This window comes from Genypterus blacodes, unplaced genomic scaffold (genome assembly GCF_046128005.1).
Source record: "Genypterus blacodes isolate CSIRO-AG114 ecotype Tasmania unplaced genomic scaffold, CSIRO-AGI_Gbla_v1 ptg000002l_1, whole genome shotgun sequence".
Taxonomy (NCBI): domain Eukaryota; kingdom Metazoa; phylum Chordata; class Actinopteri; order Ophidiiformes; family Ophidiidae; genus Genypterus; species Genypterus blacodes.
The window spans coordinates 1,273,134-1,296,471 of NW_027466816.1; the positions used below are offsets into that span (position 1 = coordinate 1,273,134).

Sequence of the window (23,338 nt, forward strand, 5' to 3'; positions counted from 1 at the left end):
GGAAAACATGGAATCGAAATGGAATTTCCAAAAAGCCCAGACATATTTATGTGTTTTTGTCTCAAATGTAAAACCTTTGATCAGTTTGGTTGTTTTAGTTTGTTGTTGTGACGATTGTCAGCTGCTGATGTCAGTCACAAAATGAGATGAAGTTTGCGGTCAGGTGGAGGATAAACGCACTGACTTCTTACCTGCTGGTGTGAGTGTTGAGATGAACGTTGGATGTGAGCGTACAGCAGAGCTCAGCAGGCAGCTTATCGCTTCGATAACAGCACAGGGGGGATGGGTGGGTTGGGTGGCTGGGTGGGGGTCACATTGTCTCTCATGTTGCCTGTGTTCACTGATAGATCGGTTTACACTGACTGTCTCTAAAGAAGTCGGAAACATCAAATTACAAGCATGAAAGAAGGGAAATATTGTTGATATATTTTTTATGTTATTGACTATTAATATTTATTTTAAATGATTCTATTTTACCTTGTTTTATTTTTTTTGCAGTCCGTCTATAAAAATTATGGAAAATATTCTGAATCTTTCAATGGAAAAGCTCTGTGCTATCAGATTTTCCGTGTTTTATTGTGCTGTTTGAGTAAATGTTTTGGAAAATTGTGAAAAATCCCCAAAACACAAACCCAAAGACATTTTATTTCAGATTCTCATTGTTTCTCCGCGGTTTTGCAGGCCCGTAAATGTTATGGAAATTGGATTTTTGCTAACCGAGAAGTAAGAACAATGAAGATATTTCTCATTATGTGCTAATGGGTCACAGCTTGGTTTATGATGGGAAACGTTCCAGGGATCGGCACTGCTTGGAGGCATTCAGGGATTCACCTGAGAAAGACGAGCGGCCACGTCTGCTCCAAGTATTGGCCAGCAGCCCTGACATAATTCAGCTTTAAATTATTCACAGGTCACACTATACATCACACACACACACACGCTCTTAGGTTGTCTAATTTGGAATAACAATATGGAGGCGCTGAACAGCAGCTGTCAGGCATGGTCCTGTTTCAGCACCTAACGTTCAATTTAAGCGCAGACGAAAAAATCCTAATCACAAATACTTCAGCTTTTACGCGTCAGAAATCAATGAAAAACTTAAAATGTTATTAAAACGTTTGGGCCATAGACAACCATTCGGACTGCTTGTCTGCATCAACACCAGCATACCACTAGTTGGTAGCAGAGACTGAGGATGTTGCAGCAGCCTTCAAAACAAATCACTCACTACCATTGGATCTGGATCAGTAGGATCTGGACCAGTAGGATCTTCAGGTAGGATCTTTATTTGTCCAGGCCTAGCCGAGTGTCTAGCTGAGCTACAAACATGCAGCTGCCGCCATCATCAGCTGTGATGGAGCTGATTCAGTAAAGAATGTATCTTCAATAGCTACAGAGCTCCATCCAGAAAAGTTCAAACATTATTGTTTGAATTGAAATCTTTTTTTTTAATGTATATTTTTATTAAAAGAAAGCATTTGACATAGCAGTGCGCATACAGTCATGGGACATTTTGGGGATGGTTTTTGATCAGAACAGAAATGGGGGGAAAAGAGAGACAGAGAAAAGAAAGTAGGTTGTAGATTGAGAGGAAAACAGATCATGAGGCAAAAAAGGGAATCTAATGATCAAGTAAATTGAAACAATAGGGTGACAGACAGGGCAACAGCAGAAAGCCACGGCCGTCAAAAGGTTGTGTAACAGGTGCGTGGACGTGGAGTCCTGGATTACATCAGTGTTGTTGGTTCGATGATCTCATAGGTACAGTTTTTAGAGGATGACATCAAACAGCAGTGCAGGCAGCTACAGATCGCATCCTGGCTGTGGTGGGAGAAAAAGAGACACAAGGAGGGAGGGAGAAGGAGGAGAAAAACAAAAAGGGAAGAAATCCCACCCAGAGACCTGACCCACCCCAGTCACAAAACCCCACGTTTACACATCCCCATCCTGGCCCGCCTGCCTAAAGAAACTGTTTGGTGTTCAGGTTTCCAGGTTTTTTTTTGGTCTGGCATGGCCTGGAGATCTGTGAAATAGGAAATAAATGGTTTCCATTTCTGATAGAGCTTACCAGGGTGACCCCTCATACGTAGTGTACTTGATTTCTGAGTTTAAGAAAACACATCAGCCCCTCAGCTATGGTGAAATAAAGGGAGGCGGCGTCTAGCAAGCAGAGGTGAAAATGATCTTTTCTTTTTGCGCAGTGTTAAGTTGACGTGAGTCGGGTGGGGTTCCAAAGATAGCAATATGAGGAGAGGGTTGAACCTGCGTTTCCAATATAGACATTGTGTTGAAGTAACCAGACCAGTAATTGTGTTGAGAAGAAACGTGCAACTTGGGTTACAGTGTAGATTCGGACATCTATCCCATTTGTCCACTACGTCTGTGTATATTTCAGACAATCTTGATTTGGAAAACTGGATGAGAATGAGACGAGCACAGGACGAGACAGTGTGTAGTTTGCGTATGACTTCGTCCCACTAGTCCGTGTCTAGTTGGAGTTTGAGCTCAGCCTCCCTGGCGGCCCATGTTCTAGGTCCAGGATGTGGCAATAGATCTCAGTTAGTCCCTCTTAGTAGTGTCCTTGACCCAAGCAGGTCTTCCCCACATGAGTTGAAGTGGAGGGGAAGTGTAGTTTTGGAATTTGTTAGAGGCATGATTATTATCTAATAAGCTCTCTTCCCTTCTGCTCTCAGGTTTGACTCTTAGAGGCGATGGACGGTCTAAAGACGCGTTTTGACTTTCCGAGCGCCGTCATCCAGGCACAGGTGAGTCGTCCAGGTGGTTTCTGCTGCTTAATGGAGGATTATCACTCACACATACAGTATTCTCCGTTATTTTTTAGTTTCAAATGTGGTTTGTATTTCATGTTTTTTCACGCTGTTCTTTATTTTCAATCTATTTCATGTTAAATTTGTTGTTTGTAGGCGGTGAGAAACCTTGTTGCTGCTGTGCTGAAAGAGAAAGGATCAAAAGGACAAATCGGCCAAACCTCAGCTCAGGTGAGATCCCCGTTGCTTTCCCAGAATTCCCTCTGCAAAGCTACAGGCCACTGCCTGTGTTTTTTTTTGTAGGTGAACCGGGGGTAATTTCGTTTTTGTGATTGGTGAAGAGGAGATACACACACTCCTACAAAGTTTAGACATTTTTCAGCTTTATGTACAGAAACCGATTGACCAATCACATGAGTTCTCCTCTGGCTCACCTACAAAAAGGAAAATTCTTCAAACGTAGATGTAAACTCCATACTAACACGCCAAGCTTCTTTGCGTTAGGGCCCAGTGTTGGACGCTCTGTGGGAACAGTGCTGCAGCGCCTGTGCTGCCGTGCGTTCGGCCTGCTGCGACGCTGTGGTGCTGCTGGTGGATCAGGGCCATGCAGACCTGCAGTTCGTGCTCAACAGCGTCCTCAACCTCCTGCCCTCTGCCAGGTACAGAGAACAGCGTTAGCATGCACGTCACTCAACAAATCAGGTATCTGGTATCTTCCTCACAATCTTTGTCCTTGATCATTGCCCATTTTTTGTGTTTTCGCTGTTTACAGGAATGTGGGCGGACTGATTAATGTCATCAGTCGTCTGCTTCAGATGCAGGCCGACAAAAGAGAGCCAGACGCCACCTTCAGCTGTCCGTACTCTATCAGGTCGGTCACACACGCCACAAACATCCACCTGCATTAAGCTGTTTAACATATTTTACAAGTGATGAGTGACATCACCTCACTGCCATGGTTACCTTTAGCATGGAATTCTGGGAACTGTTGTTATTAGCTGTGAATGCCACTAGATGTCAGTGGAGAGACAAACATTAATATGTTAAAATGCTGTGATGCTCAAGTTTTGAAGAAAGTTTGTGTCATTTTGGACTGATTACAGTTATTTGTCGCTAAATAAACATTAGTGAGATGTCAGAGGGAGTTTTTCTGCCTCAAACAAAGTAGCTACGTTATATGTTTGCCATAATGCAGATCAAATCGAAATCACAATATTTTTCAGAGTAATGGCATTGTGAGGTTTCGGCTCGCCCTCATCCTCCTCCTCCTCCTCCTCCTCTTCCTCCTGCAGGCTTTGATCTGCACCTCTGCCAAGATCCCTAGGCCTCTTTAATCAGTTACAGTGGGGGATAAATTCACTGAGCTGCTGTCTTTTTCTCTTTCTTCTCTTTCCTCCTTGCTCTTCCCTCCCTCCTCCTCCTTTACCCTCCTCCCCCTCACTCTCTCTCCCTCGCTCTCTCCTTACGCTCTCTCTCTCTCCTCTCTTTTCTTTCTCTGTCTGTCTTTGGTTTCTGTCGTGTGTCTCGGCCCGTCTGTGCCTGTCTGCTGGCCTGAACTTCCCTGGTGTGCCGATGAATGCACGGAGGGCAGCAGGGCGGCGCCGTTGGCCCGGCAGTCCGGCCAGCCATTGGTCGCGGGGCCCTGGCACTGCTGTGCGACTGTAAATGCTGCAGGATTAATGGAGGATGCACACTGGTGCCCATTGTTGACCGTCTGCTTGCCGCTGCCCCGTGCAATCTGCCACTGAGACACCGGTAAACTCCAGCACTCAGCGGGATCGGGAAGGTTCGGTGCTCCGGCCAGCACTCCTGCTCATTACTTACGTGGTGTTAGTCTATTTGGAGCGCTGTAGTTTGCTTACTGCGCCCCCTCTTTTTCTTTGATTCTGGTTGTGTTTGTCTCTTGAAGGAGAGAGAGGAAAGTGTGCAGCCAGTTCTGGATCAGGGTCAAACCCATTAACCTTTGGTACCGGTCAGTCCGATGATGCCGCTGCAATAACCACATTTATGTTTTGGCTGATTACTTTTGTAACACAAGTCATAGAATCGAAATTCTTTCCTCATTCCATTCGGACCTGGACTCTATGGTTAATGCTGATACTTGCAAAATCACAGACGATCATGCAATAAAATCCAATATATGAAATAAAATTAAGGTTGAGAAGTAAACAATTCAATACTATTCAATATTTTTTCCTAATTGAAATACCACGGGGCCCCCTGACCATCACGGGGGCCTGCAGCAGCTGTTGTGGCAGATGTTGGGCCGGCACTGCTGGCAATGGAAACACAGCTTCACACTTCTCCTCAGATTTCGGTGTCATGTTTCGCAGATGAAGCAGTGAACTTGAACGAGGAGGAAGGTTGCTTTGCTTCCTGCCTCTTGCTTTGTCTGCCGGCTGAAGAGTCGGTAATGGTGCGAGGGGCTGATGGATGGGTGTGTGTGTGTGTGTGTCTGAGTGGTGGGGGTTGAGCTTTTGTCTGATCCACGTCTGACCCATGCCGCGGGCTCTTTCGCGATCAGACACACTCCGTCCATTAGCTTCCTTCATACACTTGGAGAAGGGGACGATTGATTAGAAGCGCTGCCTCAGCGGGGCTGATGGTGCTGCCTGATTGACCTGTATGACCTCACCTTGGATTTGACATCAGTGTTTTGTCTGGCGTGACAGGTTGACAAATTCCAATTGGCTTGGAGAGTAATGGAGTCTATACATATTTAACCGGATGTTTGTTTTAGGAACAACCTTCTTGTTGAACTTGTTTTGAAGCAGCACTGTGTGGGCTTTGGCGCCCTCTAGCGTTCTGTTATCATACATTTGAGTTACCGTAGTATCGGCGTTGCTGTCGCATGTAGCTTATGTGTGTGTTGCTCTGTGTTGCGTTGCAGGAGCAGCCCTCACCCGTACATCACGGCCCTGGAGAACCGCGTGGACTGCTGGCCCGAACTGCTGCTGGGGATTGATGACTTCATTCATCAGGCTGCTGACAGGTAAGTCCCCCTGCCCCCCATACTCACCTCCACAACCACACAGCCATCATCACTAGACCCTGAACTCAGCACCAGACCACACCCTGCTGCATCACATGGGGGTTCCAAACCATCTGGCCGCTCCATAAGTCAAACCCCTGTCAGCAGAGATCAGAGTTCGACGGTCGTGAAAACGCTTTTAAAATCACAACCCACTTATTGTTACATTTTGTTGAATTTCATAAATAAAGGACAAAGGCTACAAATAAAGGAATACTCAGCCTTGGTGGAGGTGTGCCTGCTTTGTGTAAACAATATACAACAGAACCTCTACAAGGGAGAAGCATTTCACTGCGTAGAAGTTTGTCGTTGTAATTCGGCATCTTTGCTTCAGAATAGTAATTTTGGATCTCTGGATGTGTTCATTCCCACGATCATGCAGAAATGAGGCTGCCTACATCACCATGTTGGCTCCGTTCCTGCGTTTCTTGTACTGTGAACCTCAGAGGCAAAGCCAGCACGCCGTCCTCCGCCACAGCCTCCTCCGGGTGCTGCTGCCGGTCCACCCAGACCCCCAGAAGGACCAGGAGAAGACCCTCGCAGTATCCGACAGCCTGCTTCACTGCCTCTGTGAGCTGGTTCCACACATGCAGGTAACATGAGGGGGGTGTGGTTACTGCCCATATATTAGTCCTACAAAAATACAATCATATTTATGCACACGCTGCTGTATTTTGACTCTAAGTGACTCTTAAGTGTCTAAAGTCTAAATGTCTTTTATTTTTACAATGCGCAACACATGTAGTTCATTTGTGCCATTGGCCTGTAGGCTTACAATATTGATGGAATGCTGCCATCTGCTGGACATATTGAAAGCTGCAGTTATACTAGTTTTGAATCTTAACATTGTTACATTGTATTAGATATTTGAATACCTGATCAGAAACACCAGAAAATATCCGATATCTATAAATACGTATATGACTTGTGTACTTGGATGTTGGATTGTGCATCGTGTTTACTGTAACCATTGTTGGTGGCGTTAGGTCGACGGTTTGGAGTCGGCGCTGGAGCTGCGCAGCTTTGTGGATGCCTTGCTTCAGCGCTTGGTCGGTGCTCAGGGGGAGCAGTGGAGATGTAAGAGGGTCCGGTTGGTCCTGCAGCTGCTTTGTGCCTGTCAGCAGTGCCTGAGCTTTAACGGAGACTGCAGACCCCTCCTGCACTTCATGCAGCAGCTCCTGCACAATTGCCAACAGGTGACGCCGCAACACAGATCATCTTCAAAAACAATACATAACCTATTCAAAAATGACTATGAGTGTCTTGCACGGTAATTCACACAGCCGTGCATCATGAGTGTGAACAGCATGTGAAGCTTCTTGTTTTTTTTGCAGGAGCTGCCAGTAGAGGAGCTGTTGGTAGGCGTGGCTCTGCTCCTGCTCGACGCCCCTGCAGCTCAGCAGACCGACCTGCTCCGCCTGGGTAACGACCGACAACAATCATTCACAAAAGATTTCTCTTGTATCATTATTTAATGTCTTCATCTCTGCGCCTTTTGTTTTCCGGTTCTCTTTGTCCTTCAAACAGCTCTGAGTTTAGCTCCTGAGCACGCCGACCTTTCACCCTGGTTGGGTCCCGTTCTGGTTCTTCCTGTGCTACAGCTGCTGTCCTGCTCGGGCCTCACCGAGGCGCTGACGGACCGCCGAACGCACCAGCTGAACCACAGATTGGCCCACAGCCTCCTGCAGAGTGTCAGCAAACCGAGAGCTAAAGCCCCACAGGTAACACAGCACCTCCGCCATCACACGTGCTCAGTGTGAGAGCGTACTGAGGACTTTCACAACATTAATTCATATTCAGTTCAAACTATTACTGAAAACAACAAACTTATCTGCTTCCCTTCATTCTTCATCTTCCTCTCAGTCCGGCCTCCCATTGCCCCTCCCCCTCCCCTCCTGGCACAGTGAGCTCAGCGTGACTCTGTCCATTCTGCGCAAAGTGGCGGACGATCCGTCGGCAGCCAGCGATTGGTTGACGTCGGTCTGCGCCGCCCTGACGTCTGGCCAGCGCCTGCCTGGCTCCCTCACCCTAATTGTGACCTACCTCATCATCGGCAGTGAGGAAGAAGACGTGTGCCGGCTGGCCCTGAACGCCGGCCAGGCCGTGGCTGCGGCTGATCCCTCACAGGTACACCAGAATCTACAGAATGTCTAGGATGAAGTCATCGTCCAACAGTCTTTCCTAACGTTTCAATAGACGACAAATCCCACATTAAGTTGAACCTTTCTGGCCAACGATTTTACAAGGTTTCATTTCACTTTAAGGCACCCGATTCAGGGTCAAAGGTCATAGGTGAACATATTTCTGTAATTCATGTTGCCTTGTGTCGGCAGGTCCCGTCTCTCATTCCCGTCCTGCTGTTCAGACTTGGGAAGGAAAAGGATCCGGTCTTGTGTCATGCGGTGCTGAACTCCCTGCCAAAGCTCGGCACTCATAAGGTACAGATGACCTTTGACCTTCCTTGATGATGTGAGACTCTGCAGGCCGTCTGGGATCATTTGATTTACTGAACCTGAAAAGCGGAAACAATGAAGCTATTCTCTTTCTTTCACGTCTTCTAAGAGACATTGACTTTTGTGTATTACTGATTTAACATCTGTTTGATGAGCCAGCTTGTAGTGAGTTGTTTAAAGGTTTTCAAGGTCAACTAGTCAGATCGCGAAGGTCAAATGTAGACAGAAATGCAAGCTGTGGTTGTTCTCCCTGCTGGTTTGCGCTCTTGAGTGTTTTCTTCTTCTGTCCTTGGACGTTCCAGCTGTGCGTTCCCATGGTGCTCCAGACCATCCAGATACTCGCTAGCACTCCCAACCTGAGGGCGGTGGCAATGTGCCTCATGACCACACTGTGGAAGAAACAGGTCCGTTTCAAAGTTCTCACTTCGTTTGTATAGAGGCTTTTACGGTTGATGATGATTTTATGTTGAATAATGAAGATAATGGTTTGATTCCTGACACACAGGACCGCGTTTACCCGGAGCTGCAGCGTCTGCTGGCCCAGCAGGACAGCAGGCTGGTGGTGGGCAGAGACGCTCAGTGGGAGCAAATCCTGGCCAGGGCTGCCTGCCTCAGGGACGTCTGCAGGGAGCGGTCAGCCCAACACAGACACACACGCAGACACCCACACACACTCCATACACTCTTGCACACACTGATCCACACATACATTCTTTTCTAATTTCATTGTCTTTTCCTGTGAGTTTTTAAGAATGTGTAAATCTCTTGAGTGTATTTGAGTGAGAGTTTATCAGAAAGCAGACAAAGTTGGGCTTGTTTGGCCTTGGTGGATGTATGAGTTCTAATGCTTCCTGCTTTCTCCATGTTTTGCTGTATTGATGTCTAGTTTGATTGTTGTGTGTGTGTGTGTCTCAGGCCCTACCAGCATGGAGGTGATATGCTAGCTGCCATCACACAAACTCTAGCTCAGTGTAGCAAACCTGACCTGGCGACCCCTGCTGCTCTCGCCCTGCAAGGACTACAGGAGCTCTGTCGGACCGAGGTCACGTACACGTACACGCACACGCACACGCACACGCACACACAAACAAGTACACACACAGAGGGAGTGGTTTGGCTGAGCTGGTTGAGGTGTGTGTGACAGGTGGTGGACATCGTCTCCACGTGGAGGAGCCTGGGGCCCCGGCTGAGCTGTGACTCCAGGCCCCTGGTGGTGAAGGCCACCGCCGAGCTCCTGGCTCTGCTGCCCCAGCTGACGGCCCGCTCACAGGAGTACGAGGTGCCTGTGTGTGTGTGTGTGTGTGTGTGTGTGTGTGTGTGTGTGCTTTGGTGTCTTTTGCTGGATGCACTAAATTCTGGGAACAATCATGGAAAAATGCGTTTCTGTAAAACATTCCTGTGTGCCAAATTCCATCTGTGTTTCCTCAACAGAAACTGAAAGAGGAGGCGGTCAGTCTTCTCTGGAGTTATGCTGTGAGCAAGGTGTGTGTGTGTGTGTGTGTGATCAGCTGTTTATCCCTAGCAGCTAGTCTACTTTGTATGAATGTTTAGTAGAACCCTTGATTGGCCAGGACAGTGTTCAGCCTGTCCACTGGGGGGCAGACGTGTTCCCCTTGTCAGCTGTGTGGCGCCACTCGATTTTATCTGTAGGAAGGAAATTTGCACTGAAAATGCCATAGAAACTAATTTTATTTCATTTATTTTAGCCGTATTTTACTGAAAGTTTTTGTTTTGAAAAACCGCAAAATTACTTTATCTTCAGATAAAATTTTCAGATTGCTTCAATCTTCCACATTTTGTTTTTACATTGTGTATTTACTGGCCTGCTATAATAATAATCATCAATCAGTAATCAAGAGTGTGTGTGTGTGTGTGTGTGTGCCCCTGTGTGTGTGTGTGTGTGTGTAGGATCCAGAGGTGGCCAGCTGTGGCTTAAAAGCTTTGGCGGATTTTCCTGATGTGGTCCACACGATCGTCCATCTTCCTGAGGACGTAAGATTCACGCTTCCGTTTCCTAATGTTTCCCTATGACGTTCTGAGTTGTTGGTCGATGACTTTTCCTGTTCCCTTGTCTGAAGGCCCGGCCGGCTGTGAAGCTTCCTGAAGGAGAAGAGGAGGAGGAGGAGGAGGAGGAGGAGGAGGAGGAGAAGGATCTGTCTATCCCAGGTTCATCTTATCTGAAGCTCTTGTCTCTCACTGCTGTGCCCGTGCTGCCAGGTGAGCTACGCCTCCGCCATCTTGTTTCAGCAATTTCACTGTCCTTTTTTTTTCTTGGTCTTTTGTCACACAACACCACTGATATAAGGTCAACACAGAAACCTTTGAGACCAAAATCAGCATTAAGCATCATGTGTGTTTGTTTCCTGCAGCGTATGAGCTCTTCCTGGTGTCTCTGGTGAAGCAGGAGATGAGCCGGATGCCGCGGGGGGTTTATTTCACGGCGCTGAGGGGGACAGGGCTACGCTCAGACCAGGGGAAGACGGTGGCTGGAATCCCCTCATTCATTCTGAAGACCTACGAGAAGAACAAGCAGCCTGGACTCAAGCCGGGACTCGCAGGTGAGCACAAACCAACTACGTGTCCCTTTCTTCCTTTCTTCCTCTCTTAAAGGTTGAATGTCAGCTTTCTTTGCGTGTGTGTTGTCACGTTTTCACCTCTTCCTTCCTGCGTCTCAGCTGGTCTGCTGCAGAGCTTCGACCTCCCCGTTCAGACCGATCGTGACGGCAAACCCATTAGCCGCTTCCTCCTGAGTCGCAGCCGCAGCTTCCACCAGATGCTGACAGCACTCATTCATGAGGTAACGAGCTCCTCTTCCTCAGGTCTCACCCTGCTCTGTACACTTCCTGCTCCAACACTCCCTCCTCTTCTTCCTCTTCACCTCATGGTTTTGCAGGTGAACATTCAGCCGTCCGAGTGGCATCGCACCCTCCCGCTGCCTCAGGCCTGGCGAGGGTTCATGAGCCGAGCTTTCCACGCCACGCTGCAGGTTTGAAACCCTTTCACACACTCATTAGCCTGATATAGTACGTGGATAATGATGTCACCCCTCCATGTCAGACGCTGAGATGTTTGTGTGGCTTTTGTGTTCAGGGTCGACGTGCAGATCTGGAAATGCAGCAGAAACAGCGCAGAGAGGATGTTCAGGACCTGCAGTACAGGCAGCACTGCGCCTGGATGTGGTGAGTCGCTGCTCAACATGACGCAAGAAAGCATCAGACTTCATATTCAACTGGTAGCGTCTTTCATCCCTCGCCTCTGTTCTTTCCTGTTTGTTTCAGGGCCCGAGATCATTTAACAGACGTCATCAAAGCTGCCACAAAGTGAGTTAGTCTCTGTCGGTCTGTGTGTACTTCAGGGACAGTCCTGCTCATGCTTGTGTGTTGTGTGTACTTCAGGGACAGTCCTGCTCATGCTTGTGTGTTGTGTGTACTTCAGGGACAGTCCTGTGGTTCAGGGAAACTCCATCCTGGCTCTTAGTGGATTGGCTTCCGTCCTTGCCAAATATGAGAGCAACCTGCCAGCTGATAATGACGGCGGGCTTGGGGTAAACACCTGTCAATCATACATCTGCTGAAAAGTGATGTAATTGAATAAATGTGTGTATGAGATCCATAGTCAGTGTGAACAAGGCTACACACACACACACACACACACACACACACACACACACACACACACACGTGACCTCTTTGTTCTACATCATCTCACAGACTCTCTGCTCTCTTATGTCTTATTTCTTAGCTTCTGACGTTTCTGTCCTTTGATTGACAGGCTGGACCGGAGTTCGTCCCCACGTCCTGCTGGTTGTCCATGGTGCTGGACTCTCTGCTCAGCATCATCAGCAGCAGCTACAAGGCCAAAGGCTCCGTCTTCCCCTGGTTCCTTCACGTAAGCTGCATCTCACACACAGACCTGAGCAGTCTGGAGGGTTCATACTGTCATTTAGAGACGAGCAGCAGTATTATGAAATCAATTCTCTCAACATATTACACCAATTCTCAAATCCCTGCATTGGCTCCCAGTGTGTCAAATTCAAACATAAACCAATTAACCAATCGTTTATCTGGTTGTCTTATTCCTCATTGTGCAGCGCTCGTACTCTGGCGAGAACACTGCGAGTGCCATAGCTCGCTCGTGTGCCAGCCTGGCTTTGTCCCTGCTGGTCCCGGTTCTAGTGGTGTGGCAGAGGGAAGGCCTGGCCCAGGTGGTGTCGGCGCTGCAAGTTGGGCTGCCAGGCTCGACCACCGCAGACGACTCCCAGGCTGTCCAGTTCTACTCAGGCCTCAGCCTTGGCATGGTGCTGTCCAGTCTGCATCACCAGCGCCTCAGGTAGGAGGCCCGTGCATGCGAGAGTGAAAACCCTGTATGTCGTCATGGATCTCTGCTTACTGATGAGTTCTTCTCCCGCCTCTTATTAGTGACGTGTCTATTCAGAAGGACGCTGATCTGCTGCTGCCATCTCTGGATGCTCTGGAACGCTGCACCTTCAACCCCGACCTGGAGTACAAGTCAGTGTTTTGTTAGGACATGAGTGTGATTTGGGATCAGAGCTGCAGGTGTGTGTTTGTGTGTGTGTGTGATATGAGGGGGTGCAAGTTACATTTCAATTGCATGGGATTTGCTGTGGATTGCATGCAACATGATGATCAATAAAATTCTATTCTATTCTATTCTATCTATTCTGATACATTCTGGGTTCCTGCTGTCCTCCTCAGTACCGGCTGTGTGCTGGGTCTGGGTTTGGTGCTGGCGGCTCTCTGCTCCAGCGGGCAGGCCAACCATCAGGTCTACGTGGTCCAAACTCTGGACAAACTGCTCGCAAACCTGCAAGACAGCAGCCAGGGACGCATGATGCAGGAGGTACGGATCTGTGGCCACGTTTACACTGCATCGGAACGTTTGATTGCTATTTTGGATTCGCAACATTAACAGACCCTGTCTCTGATTGTCTTTGTCTCTGCAGGTCTTGTCCTACTCTGTGGCATGCGTGGGCGTTTCAGCCTTCGGCGGAGGCCTAATCGACACAGCCAAGGCAGATGAGGTCATGAACACCCTGCGAAGCCTGACTGAGGAAAGCCAGCAGGTGTGTGGGAGAGCTGGTCACATTAACGTCAATATGGAGTTTAAACACACACAGTTTCTGATGTAATCCTGGAAAAGTTGGCATTTTCTCTGGTGTTCTGCATTGTTTGGAGGATGAGTATTATGGTCTGCGTTGCTTCTGCCAATGGTCTAGTTAAATGTAAGAGGCTCTTCTGTGTTTGTCCAGAACACAGGCTTGTCCTTGGCTCTCGGACTGGTGGTCCATGGCCTGTCAACATACAGCCACGGTAAAGCAGAAGACCTCCACGGACGTCTGCAGGCTGCTTGGATCAAGATCCTGCTGTCTGAGGTGACTAGGCGCTACATGTCCTCTCCCCTTACAGCTCAAATGTTGACCTAAAACCCTCCTGTGTTACTGGAAGACATTCATCGAAATATCGGCTTGGCCTGGATGGCAGAATGACACAAGCCTGCAACAACATTCTGATGATGTTTAAAATAACACAATTCCATCAGATGAGTGTGTTTTGTGTCTCAGGGGTGTCCCACCATGCAGAGACTGGCTGCTGTTAACGGCCTGGTGGCTTTAGTGGGATCTGAGAAGTACCTCATTCAGGTACGTCATCCAGACATTAACATGACCTTAAGTGACGGAGAAACAAAACAAAGTTTTACAAAAATAGTTTTATATGAGTAGATTACTTAAATGACACTTTGTTTGGTTGTTTGGTTGTTGTCCGGTATTCCAGCTGAAGAGTGAGTCGGAGCTGTCGTCCCAGCAGCAGAGCCGACTGAACGAGGTCATTCGTGCCATCACACAGGTGTGTCAGCACATTGTACCCCTCCAATATTGTCTATTCAAATTCTTCTCCTTCTTACACGGTGAACCACAGTCTGCATCATGATTCCCGAGGAGGAACATCCACAGACAGCGTTCATATCTTCATTCAGATCTGTTCTCCTTCCTCTGCAGATCGTAACATTCTCGGGGGCCATCGGTTTGCAGTCCATCAGTGCGTGTTTGCTGGGGCATTTGCATTTGGCTCACATGTCCACTAGCCTCAGTCACACTGCAGGTAGGAACAGAAGCTTCTTTTTCTTTCGGACACGATCCCTCAAGGTATGAGCCCTGAAACATTTTCTCCAGCCCCAGGCATCATACATTAACAACACAACATACAGACCTAACAACCACCCAGAAACACATAGAAACCTCCCTCATAAACACCAAGAACACCATAGCAACCACCTACAGCTACTACCATAGGAATTATGCAGCACACCAAAGCAACCACACAGAGCACCAGAGCAAACCACAAGGAACACAGTGACAACCCCCTAACAGCCTCCCAAGCGACCACTCAGAACTTTAGAGCAACCATGTTTGTTTCTTTTGTTTATATGAATGAAAAAAGCCCATGGAACACAAATGTAATGGCTGATAGCGTATTTCTTCAGTTTGCTGCGTCCTGGTTACTGTCCATCCATTGATGTCGTTTCTTACCCCGTCTTGCGGTTCGCTCAGTTCCTCAGGATTTCAGCTACCTCCCAGAGAAAAGTCTCATCAGATGCATTGTTGACTTCATCGCAGAGGCTGGAAGGAAAGGTTTGATCTCAGTCACTTCCTGTACTCAAGCAGTTTTGCGTGTGAATTGTCTGAATCACATTTCAATTTTCTTTCAACTATCATCTTAGAATTATTGATTCACCCTTTCCTTTTCCCAGGTCATTCTTAAATAGCTGTCCTCGTATGTTGTCTTTCCCAGGTCCAGAGTTTGTCTGTCCATCGCTGGTTAAGACCGCACTTACGCCCCTGGCATCAGTCGGAGCAAGTTTCCAGTATCCACCCATCAACTGGAGCGCAATCCTATCTCCTCTGATGAGGCTGAGCTTTGGTTAGTGTCTCTCATGTTCATACATTCTAACAAAAAGTCTAGTCAGATCAGCAGTGTAACCTCCGTCTCTTCCACAGGAGCAGAGCTACAGCATCAGTGTGTGGTGCTGGCAGCTGGACAGGCGCAGTCTTCTCAGAGTGCGTCACTCTTTCTTGGCACATGGATATCTGCACCGCTTGTTCACAGTCTTAGTGTAAGTTCAAGTTAAATCACACACATATTTCAATGTAGAGAAACTGAAACTGACATTATACAAAATGTACAAAAAGATCAATCTGTTTGGAAGTCACAGTAAAATGTATTCATAAATGTTGTGAGATTTAGAATAAGTGTTTGTGGTGCAGCACCAGACATGTGGTTACCTGTACGAGAACCTCGGCTTGTGGATGAAACACGTCACTGAGGAAAAGCTCCAGGTCTATGTCGAGAGCCTCGGCCTGCAGCAGTTCCAGGAGGATCGCCGGGCTCAGCGCCTGGACCTCTGCCGGTCCGTGCTGCAGGGACTCTGCCAGGCCCTGGCCCTCCCAAACCCCCCCAACAACTGCTGGACCACCCTGTGCTCCACCACAGAGAAGATCTTCACCCTCCTGCCCAACCAAATTCAGGTACAGTTGATGATTCTCCACATCTGCGTGAGTCATTTCTGTCCAGCTGTGTGCAGTTTGATATATTGAGATGGATGTAAGAGTCATGAACTAGATGATACTCATATCATCTACATAAGATAAAGGTACAGCTAAGTGTGCTAAGCCTTTTTCTTTCTTATCTCCTTTCATGAAGTTGTTGTGAAAAAGTGAGAGATAATTCTGTTGATTATGACTTTGATCTTTCCAGGATCATGAAGTGGATTTGTACCTCAAAATCGCCAAATGTCTTTCAGAGTTGTCAGACACAGAGATCGAGCGAATCTCTCGAGTCACAGAGGTATGAAATGCCTCAAAGGTTATATTGAAGTAGTATAAACTTATTTTAATAATGTTTAGATTATGATATGTTGATTTATAATGGTATTTTGGGTCTCACCTCATGAATATTGGTGAACTTGCATGTGGCGTCTATAAATTAATCTTGCTAATGTACTGACTGCTGAAGTGTGGTCCAGGTTTGTTTTTGTGCGATTGAACTGAATATCAGCTGGAAACGATCTAAAATCTGCAACAAAATCAAACTGCACTCAAATCCTGACCCCAGGTTGAGTTGTGTGTGTCGATCCACTGTCTGTTCCTGTTCAGAGTCAGATGGAGAAGAGCTGCTTCATCCTGGCCTACCTGATCTCTCAGGGCAGAGTTCCCCTGCTAGGTCTTAATGATGTCATCGCTGGAGTGCTTAGCGGGTGGCCGAGCTCTAGAGTTGGCTGGCTTCTTCTTCAGACATTTTACCAATGCCGACTGGTTGCCAGCGCCAACACAGGTTCACCAATCACCTGCAAACCAGGGCATGATTTTTCCTGTGACTATGTCATCGATGTTTGAGGTACTAAAGATGGTGGCTTCCTCTGTGTTCCAGGTGTTTCTAAACGAATGGAGTGGCTGCTGGAGCTCATGGGACACATCCGAAATGTTGCCTACGGTGCAACTTCTGTTAAGTGTGAAGACGTTAAAATGGTGTGTTTGTGTGCCTGCAGACCGTGGGTGTGTTGATGTCACATTCCACACATGTTAAAACTCAGTGTTTCAGCAAGTGACTGAGCCTTTAGGGTTCTCACATGGAATGCAGCATGTGCAGTGCAGCAGAATGGTGTGGGAACTAACTGCTGATCATTTGGTCCAATGAAAGCATTAAAAACATACAGTGTAACATTTGTTTGTATACATTCATCCAGGTGAACTGATAACCATTCTGTTCCACAGGCCACAGACTTCCTGTTCCAGGTCTTTGCTGGCGCTGTAGTTTCCTGGGGCGACCACTTCACGCCCTTACTTCTTGGCATCAGGTCCCAGTGGTTTCCGTGGCAACCTGACTCCAAGCCTTCAGCTCTACGTCACCATCTGTATGGTGATGACTCTGCCACAGACCACGCCCTGCCCCGGTGCCTGCTGGGATTGCCCCGCAGCCTGGCCTCGCTCCTGGTCAAAGAACCCTGGAGCACCCAGTCACAGAAGGTTGGTCCACCTGAAGTTCTGAATCGCATAGTCAGGACCTGATTAACACTGGTATTTATGTTTGTAATGTCTCTTTACCCCCCTCCCTCACAGTTTATTGACTGGCTTCTCAGCATCACTGAGGCTCCTGAAGATCGTCTTTCTGTCACAACCGCCAGCGTAGCTAAAGGTGACAAACACAAACACGCCACAGTTTTCACATGTACATTGTGCAGTGAAACGTTGGTCCACATCACCGTGATGATGATGACAATGGAAGCTGAACATTTGTGTTACAGAACTTGAAATTGGAATGTGAAATAAAATATCCCAAACGTTCTGGAAAAATCATGTGACGCTTTAATAATAATGAAAATGTCAAATTTGTTTTCATTTCTCTGGAATCATTTGATGCAACTAGACATTGTTGCCAGGAGATGTTGTCTTGTGACAGCCTGGTGATCAGCTGATGAGGAGTTGATGAGGTTGCTAATCTACACAACATGTTAAATTTGCGGCTGTGTTTGAATGAACTCGCCTCAAGTTGACAGAACCAGTCCAGGCACATTTTTGTTGTAATTAATCTGTGATGGTGTGTTTGTTCCTCTTTGTTTCAGCGACGTTAGTGGCTCTCAGCTCCTCAGCAGAGTTCAGGAAGAAAGCTGTGTGGACCCGAGCATACGGCTGGTAGCCCTGAGATGGCCACGGCCCGGCGTCTGGACACTATTGGGGGTCTCAGTGTTTTTTTTCAGTATTTATATCCAGTTTCATTCCTGCTTAAATGAACACAATGATGCCATTTTTGCAAACTTGATGATGTAAATCTCATTAAAAGTGTTTGATGTCTATCGAAGACATCTCTTCATCATCTTCTTCCTCTCTGACTAATCGTGTGGTAAAGCGGAGCAGCCGTCAATGTAGTAATCTGAAGTACGTTGCATTACTTTCTTTTCAGCTTCTTGTTCCATTTGTCCAGGCGCTCCTCTCTCTCCTTCACTAGCTGCCAGGCTGTAACAGCCACCCCTAGAGGACAAGACTCTTGTTAGCAAGTTGGCGTGTAGACTAATCTGAGTTAATTCAATTCACTTGTTCAAATCACAAGTAAACAAGAAAGCATGCAAACCTCTGCCCTGGCCAAACATGTTTCTCTTTAATTGACAGATCCTACAGATGCAGATCCAGTAGTAGTGAATGATTTGGGCCGGCTGTCTCTGCTAAAATTTATGTTTAAAAACTAAAAACTCTGATCGAGAACCGTCTCAAAATCTACTAGAATGTTCCTTGGCCCACAACCTCCACACAAAATGTCTCAAAATCAATTATGTTTTGAATTTTTTTTTTTTTAGCAAAACCTTACCACTTTTGTCACGGAATCCACATAGGGTGATGAGGCCATTATAGTAGTGGTATCCTGTGAGTACTGGGGTAACTACAGTAACCGTATAGCTGCTTCACTGAGACCATAAACGTGGTATTGAGCCATCATTCATCTTACCAACTGCAAGAAGAGGCAGGTACGCCATGAGCACGGAGGGGAGGCGGATCTGTGCCGATCCCGCCGTGTCCAGATGGAATGAGTTTGAGCCTGTTGGCTGCAGGTACGGCAGAGCCTTGTAAACGGCCATACCTGACGAAACACGCACACATTCAATACTCATCACCAGAGGAAGAGAGCAAGAAGTGATGACAGAAAAACATCTTAGTGCTACCTTGCACATAAGCCACCAAACAGAGGAACTGCTGCTGCAGAAAGCTGGTGTGTATGCGTGTGTGGTGTGCTGACTGAGAAGTTTGCAGTCAGTGTGTGAACGACCATGTAGAGCAGGGGTGCCCAATACGTCGATGGATCGCGAAGATTATGTGGGTAGATCGCATGGCATTGAAAAAAAAGTTGGCCTATCGTTAAAAGTTAGCCAGCACCGGCAAGTTGCCGCCACACTCGCCCTAGCTAATGACTTTGTGGGTATTGCACCTGGCACCCTGGTAATTTTTGGGGACACAAACAAATGCAACAACTACAGGATGTGCATGATGTCACGTGTAGAGATGTTTGCATAGCTAAAAGCAACGTTGTTGGCAAGATCCGTATTTTTAATGGTGTCACATAACTTCCTTTTTGTGTGTGTGCTGTCCTCACACACTTCCTGGTGTGTTATCTCCACCACTTTCCCAACTAATTTCCTGCTCACTCACTACTGCACACACTTACCACCAGAACTGTCTTAAACCCTCCCTTGACCAAACTGAACATGGACTTTCATTTACATGTATTTTCACTCAGTTTTATGTGAGCGTGGAAAGAGAACCATCATTTCAGCAACGTTTTAATATTTTGTTCTATAAGTTTAGGGATTTACCAATTTCTAACACACAAAAAATAATTTAAGGGTTTTTAGTTAGTCCATGTCAGCGTTTCCTCATAAAGTTAGCGCTATTTTTTACCCTTCAACATGCTTTCCATCAGGGGTCTGACTCGACTAGAGCATGGCTTGACGGTCTGAAATAGACGGAATAAACAAGTAATGTCAAAAGGGAAATCGGATCGGGTCTCTTTGTTTGTTGGGTTGTTGTACAGTTGGGTTTGCATTCAAAACGTCAGGTTGAGCACCTTTGGGTTACACATCACATCCAATGGTCCCAATCAATGTGTGATCACTGTATGACACCTCTCCAGTTTTTGTGTTGTCAGTAGGCATACTGACAACACAAAAACTTGTTTAAACACACAGGTCTGCACTTTTTTGAAGGCGCGTCTGTAAATGTCAGGAGTGTATATTATATTTGCAGAGCATTTCCAGCCCAGCATGACAGTGCGGTGATTAAACTGATAGTACCTTCTATGGCAGCTGACAGGACATACATAGGGATGCCCAGCGTGTAGCGAGTCCACAGCATACGGAGTGAGGGCGTGGCCATAACGCACAGGAGCTCGTGTGGGTACCTGTCATTAAAGTACACAGAGAAATGTTAATTTATCGGTAAAGCATGTTATGCCCATTCTCACTCAGGAAATTTACATCTGAACTCTGTCGTGGATTATGTAAGTTGTCATATTGTGTAGATTATTGTCCTTCACTAAGAAGGTGGGGCTGACATGGACCCATGAGGGTCCATTCAAAGACCATCGCTGGACCAACGGATGTGCGAAGTTAACACTGAATATCTGTAAAACCCCCTGCATACATTTGTTTTATACAGCTGTTTTTACGTTTACATTTATATCATGTTTTATGCATATAGATTTGTGATTTTGTTTCCCCTACTTATCACTAAAATTGACTACATTTACTGTTTATACTTCCTATATTAATGTGTTTATGTTTAGCAATTACACCAAAATGAAATCCTTGAATGTGCAAATATAGTTATATATGATTCAAAGTTTGATTTGATTAAAACTCCTGAAATGCTGAATAATCGATGCCATACGACTAAGACAGTTAAGTGATGTGCTAACCGTAGGAGATCCAGAATATTCCAGAGGAGGAACTGCACACACATGATAGGTTTGCTCTGGACCTCCTCCAGCATGATGACCAGGATCAGCAGGAGATGCCGCTCCAAAATCTGGAAAGACGACACCATCAGCAGAATCTGATGAACAAAGTGCTCGCCTGATAAATGACTCAATTCAGTTGTGAAACGCACTTGGAAGAGGCGAGGAAAGAGCCGGGCCTTCTCCAGCCCGTCTGCAATGTGGAAAAGCTCCAGGATGGAGATCAGCTGGCAAAGGCTCATCACAACCCCGACTGAGTAAAACGTGTCTGCCAAGGCATCTGCAAGGGAAACGCATTCCATGAATCACTCGCATTCCAGTTCCATTCCTTCAAGTTTACTTTTGGAAGCTCACCTCTCCCAAAACTGAGAAACCTCGCTGAGATGTTCGCCAGGATCCACGTGTGACTGCAGAACTGAAACAGGTTATAGATGAAGATGTAGGCGAGTCTGACGCTGAACCTGCAGCAAGGAGACACATCGGGTGACCAAAGACTGAGGACAGAAACACCAAATAAACCTGCAAGTCTCAACACAACACCTTAACAAAGCAGGTTTGTAGTTACACACCTGGTAATTTCTCACCTTTTGTTCCAAGTACAAAACAGAGTTGTAAATTTGTGTCTACTGCCCGAGTACTCCCTTGAAGTACTGCAGTCCCTACTTACAAAGCTCTGAAGTACTGGGACTTCCCCTTCATCTTAATCCTGCCCACATCTATAATGTGTGTAACAATTCGTAGAGTTGATTTACATTTCATTACATTTTTGTTTTGATTTTGGATGCTTCAATTATTTTTTTATGCATTGTGGAAGAATCTCTTAACTGCATTTTTAACCATGTAAACTACATGCAGAGCTGATTGTTTACAGATTCAATAGATTTTCCCTGTTGTTACTTTATTTGTTCATGAAATTTCATAATGTGATGAAAACAAAAGTAACATGACGTCTCTGCTGTTGTTCAAGTCGGCAAATTTGTGGAGCCAAAAAAAAAGAAACTGTGCAGTCAATCTGACAGGAGGGGAAGTGCAAGTGTTTCAAAACTTTGAGTACTGCAGTGCTGTACTTCTACTGCAGGTACACTGGAATCTGAGTGACTTAAAACTTTCAGGCATTGAATCAAACTGCATCAAGGTTGCTCCTCCACGCCCTAAAAACGTGTATTTCCCCCTTAAATACTCACATGGTTGCAGTGCTGTCGTAGCACTCGGGTAGTATTCCTGCAGGTACTGGGGCAGCTGCGCGTGATTCCAGTAAGAGTTCTCGTTTGTGCTCCTTCGTGGGAGTTCGGAGAGAGAGCTCGTCCGCGTGCTTCATAGGGCGGAACGTAAACAACGTAACGCGTCGCAATGCGTAGCGGAAACTCGCATCATCGCGCGCGCCACGTCACGAAACGAAGCGTCTGCATGAGAACTTCTCGAGCGATGAGGGGAAACAGAGGCGAAGCAGAGACCGATGAGGCTCTGGGTCACAACCAGCACCCCCCCTCCTCCCAACATATTACATAACCATGTTTCACTCATAATTATACAACTTTTTTTTAAACTTTTTTCAAATTGCCATGATGTATTGCTGAACTCATTTGTACTCACTGAAATTAACACAAATTGACACTCGCACAGCTGAATGCAATAAGTCAGAATCAGCGAAGTTCTTACTGATTTCTAATACAGTAAGATGTTGCCATGACGACAAAAAAAAAACGATTTCATACAATAAATCACACATCACACATCAAAGTCTTAAAGTTCATGTAAACGTACTAAGTGTTAGTTGCTAATGAAGATGTTTCGAGTCACATTTGGCAGGTCGTTTGATGTCTTCAGCATACACACATGACCTGAATGTCTGTCGCCCTGGAGATATAATGTAAGGAATGTTAGCCAGCAGATTTGGCTGAGCCTCCTGAGTTCACAGATGAAATAAGAAAGTGGGGTCGTGTTTCTTTGAGCGCTCTGCTCCCGTTAACATCTTATGTCGCCTTGATAATCCTTTTCAACGTTCGCTGCAACATGATTGACCTGCTGCTGTTTTAATGTAGACTTGAGAACGTAACCAAATCTTTTCAGGTCCTGCAGTCACCAGGTCAACTCACAAAAATAGGAAGCTAAATATATCCTGTTTACAGTAATTCAGCCTAGCGACGTTTAGAGCAACAAGCAAGCTTCTCAAGGTTTTAGGGCTTCAGACGTCTGGCCTGAAAACTTGAAGAATTAACACGCTGAGAAAACTCCAAGCTCAGTGTTGCACTTCTCCATTGTCACACAGGCTGTACAGTGACTTCTCTAAATCATTTTTTTTTTCAAGTTTTTCCTGGATGCCATTTAAATCAAAATGTAATCATAGAAATGTGACAATTTGTATTTCTATCAACTAAACTGATTTCGGGTGTCGCTTGTATCAGACAGGAGTCGCATCCCTTCACCAGTTGCTGTTTTCAAGTCTCCACTCGAAATCAACATAGCATAGTTCACTTCACAACACTTGACTACGAACTACTCGATGAACTCACGCTGTGGTGATGGTTTATTTGTAGTTTGCAGAGAACTTTTCAAGGTAAATGTGTAGCT

General features: G+C 46.4%; 3 protein-coding genes across 3 annotated transcripts in view; 1 reads left to right on the top strand and 2 right to left on the bottom strand.

Annotated features, from left to right (window-relative positions):
* mllt3 (MLLT3 super elongation complex subunit) overlaps positions 1–255 on the bottom strand; it is a 22,260-nt gene extending 22,005 nt beyond the window's left edge. The window contains exon 1 of the mRNA XM_076148604.1: positions 192–255. The gene's annotated coding sequence lies outside the window, so the exon portion shown is untranslated. The remainder of the gene's footprint in view (positions 1–191) is intronic.
* Positions 1–18,136, top strand: part of focad (focadhesin) — a 20,367-nt gene extending 2,231 nt beyond the window's left edge. The window contains exons 2-44 of the mRNA XM_076148388.1: positions 2,694–2,765; positions 2,925–2,999; positions 3,273–3,427; positions 3,541–3,639; positions 5,659–5,760; positions 6,182–6,392; positions 6,786–6,995; positions 7,134–7,221; positions 7,327–7,520; positions 7,663–7,926; positions 8,133–8,237; positions 8,555–8,656; positions 8,758–8,885; positions 9,168–9,294; positions 9,397–9,531; positions 9,684–9,734; positions 10,161–10,244; positions 10,331–10,469; positions 10,622–10,810; positions 10,928–11,049; positions 11,146–11,238; positions 11,343–11,431; positions 11,531–11,572; positions 11,688–11,796; positions 12,024–12,140; positions 12,343–12,581; positions 12,671–12,760; positions 12,968–13,112; positions 13,216–13,335; positions 13,522–13,644; positions 13,834–13,911; positions 14,045–14,116; positions 14,269–14,371; positions 14,821–14,901; positions 15,062–15,190; positions 15,268–15,383; positions 15,535–15,795; positions 16,025–16,114; positions 16,423–16,600; positions 16,697–16,794; positions 17,041–17,292; positions 17,386–17,461; positions 17,889–18,136. Of these exons, the coding sequence (XP_076004503.1) occupies positions 2,712–2,765; positions 2,925–2,999; positions 3,273–3,427; positions 3,541–3,639; positions 5,659–5,760; positions 6,182–6,392; positions 6,786–6,995; positions 7,134–7,221; positions 7,327–7,520; positions 7,663–7,926; positions 8,133–8,237; positions 8,555–8,656; positions 8,758–8,885; positions 9,168–9,294; positions 9,397–9,531; positions 9,684–9,734; positions 10,161–10,244; positions 10,331–10,469; positions 10,622–10,810; positions 10,928–11,049; positions 11,146–11,238; positions 11,343–11,431; positions 11,531–11,572; positions 11,688–11,796; positions 12,024–12,140; positions 12,343–12,581; positions 12,671–12,760; positions 12,968–13,112; positions 13,216–13,335; positions 13,522–13,644; positions 13,834–13,911; positions 14,045–14,116; positions 14,269–14,371; positions 14,821–14,901; positions 15,062–15,190; positions 15,268–15,383; positions 15,535–15,795; positions 16,025–16,114; positions 16,423–16,600; positions 16,697–16,794; positions 17,041–17,292; positions 17,386–17,461; positions 17,889–17,962 (5,409 nt within the window). The 5' untranslated portion in view covers positions 2,694–2,711 and the 3' untranslated portion in view covers positions 17,963–18,136. The remainder of the gene's footprint in view (positions 1–2,693; positions 2,766–2,924; positions 3,000–3,272; positions 3,428–3,540; positions 3,640–5,658; positions 5,761–6,181; positions 6,393–6,785; positions 6,996–7,133; positions 7,222–7,326; positions 7,521–7,662; positions 7,927–8,132; positions 8,238–8,554; positions 8,657–8,757; positions 8,886–9,167; positions 9,295–9,396; positions 9,532–9,683; positions 9,735–10,160; positions 10,245–10,330; positions 10,470–10,621; positions 10,811–10,927; positions 11,050–11,145; positions 11,239–11,342; positions 11,432–11,530; positions 11,573–11,687; positions 11,797–12,023; positions 12,141–12,342; positions 12,582–12,670; positions 12,761–12,967; positions 13,113–13,215; positions 13,336–13,521; positions 13,645–13,833; positions 13,912–14,044; positions 14,117–14,268; positions 14,372–14,820; positions 14,902–15,061; positions 15,191–15,267; positions 15,384–15,534; positions 15,796–16,024; positions 16,115–16,422; positions 16,601–16,696; positions 16,795–17,040; positions 17,293–17,385; positions 17,462–17,888) is intronic.
* On the bottom strand, positions 18,115–22,191 carry hacd4 (3-hydroxyacyl-CoA dehydratase 4). Its single transcript, XM_076148808.1, has 7 exons — positions 21,952–22,191; positions 21,122–21,228; positions 20,920–21,047; positions 20,729–20,838; positions 20,106–20,212; positions 18,767–18,898; positions 18,115–18,294 (listed from the first exon to the last, which is right to left on the bottom strand). The coding sequence occupies exons 1-7, from the start codon at positions 22,083–22,085 to the stop codon at positions 18,212–18,214; spliced, it is 801 nt and encodes a 266-aa protein (XP_076004923.1). The 5' UTR covers positions 22,086–22,191; the 3' UTR covers positions 18,115–18,211.
* Positions 22,192–23,338: the final 1,147 nt, after the last annotated feature.

What these genes read in the sequence shown, in the direction of transcription:
- hacd4 (XM_076148808.1), bottom strand. Translation starts at nt 22,085, where the DNA reads ATGAAGCACGCGGACGAGCTCTCTCTCCGAACTCCCACGAAGGAGCAC. An exon ending in CCTGTCAGCTGCCATAGAAG is followed by an intron (nt 18,899 to 20,105) that starts GTACTATCAGTT and finishes GTGTTTCGTCAG; the next exon opens with GTATGGCCGTTTACAAGGCT. An exon ending in CCTGCCTCTTCTTGCAGTTG is followed by an intron (nt 18,295 to 18,766) that starts GTAAGATGAATG and finishes CTTGTCCTCTAG; the next exon opens with GGGTGGCTGTTACAGCCTGG.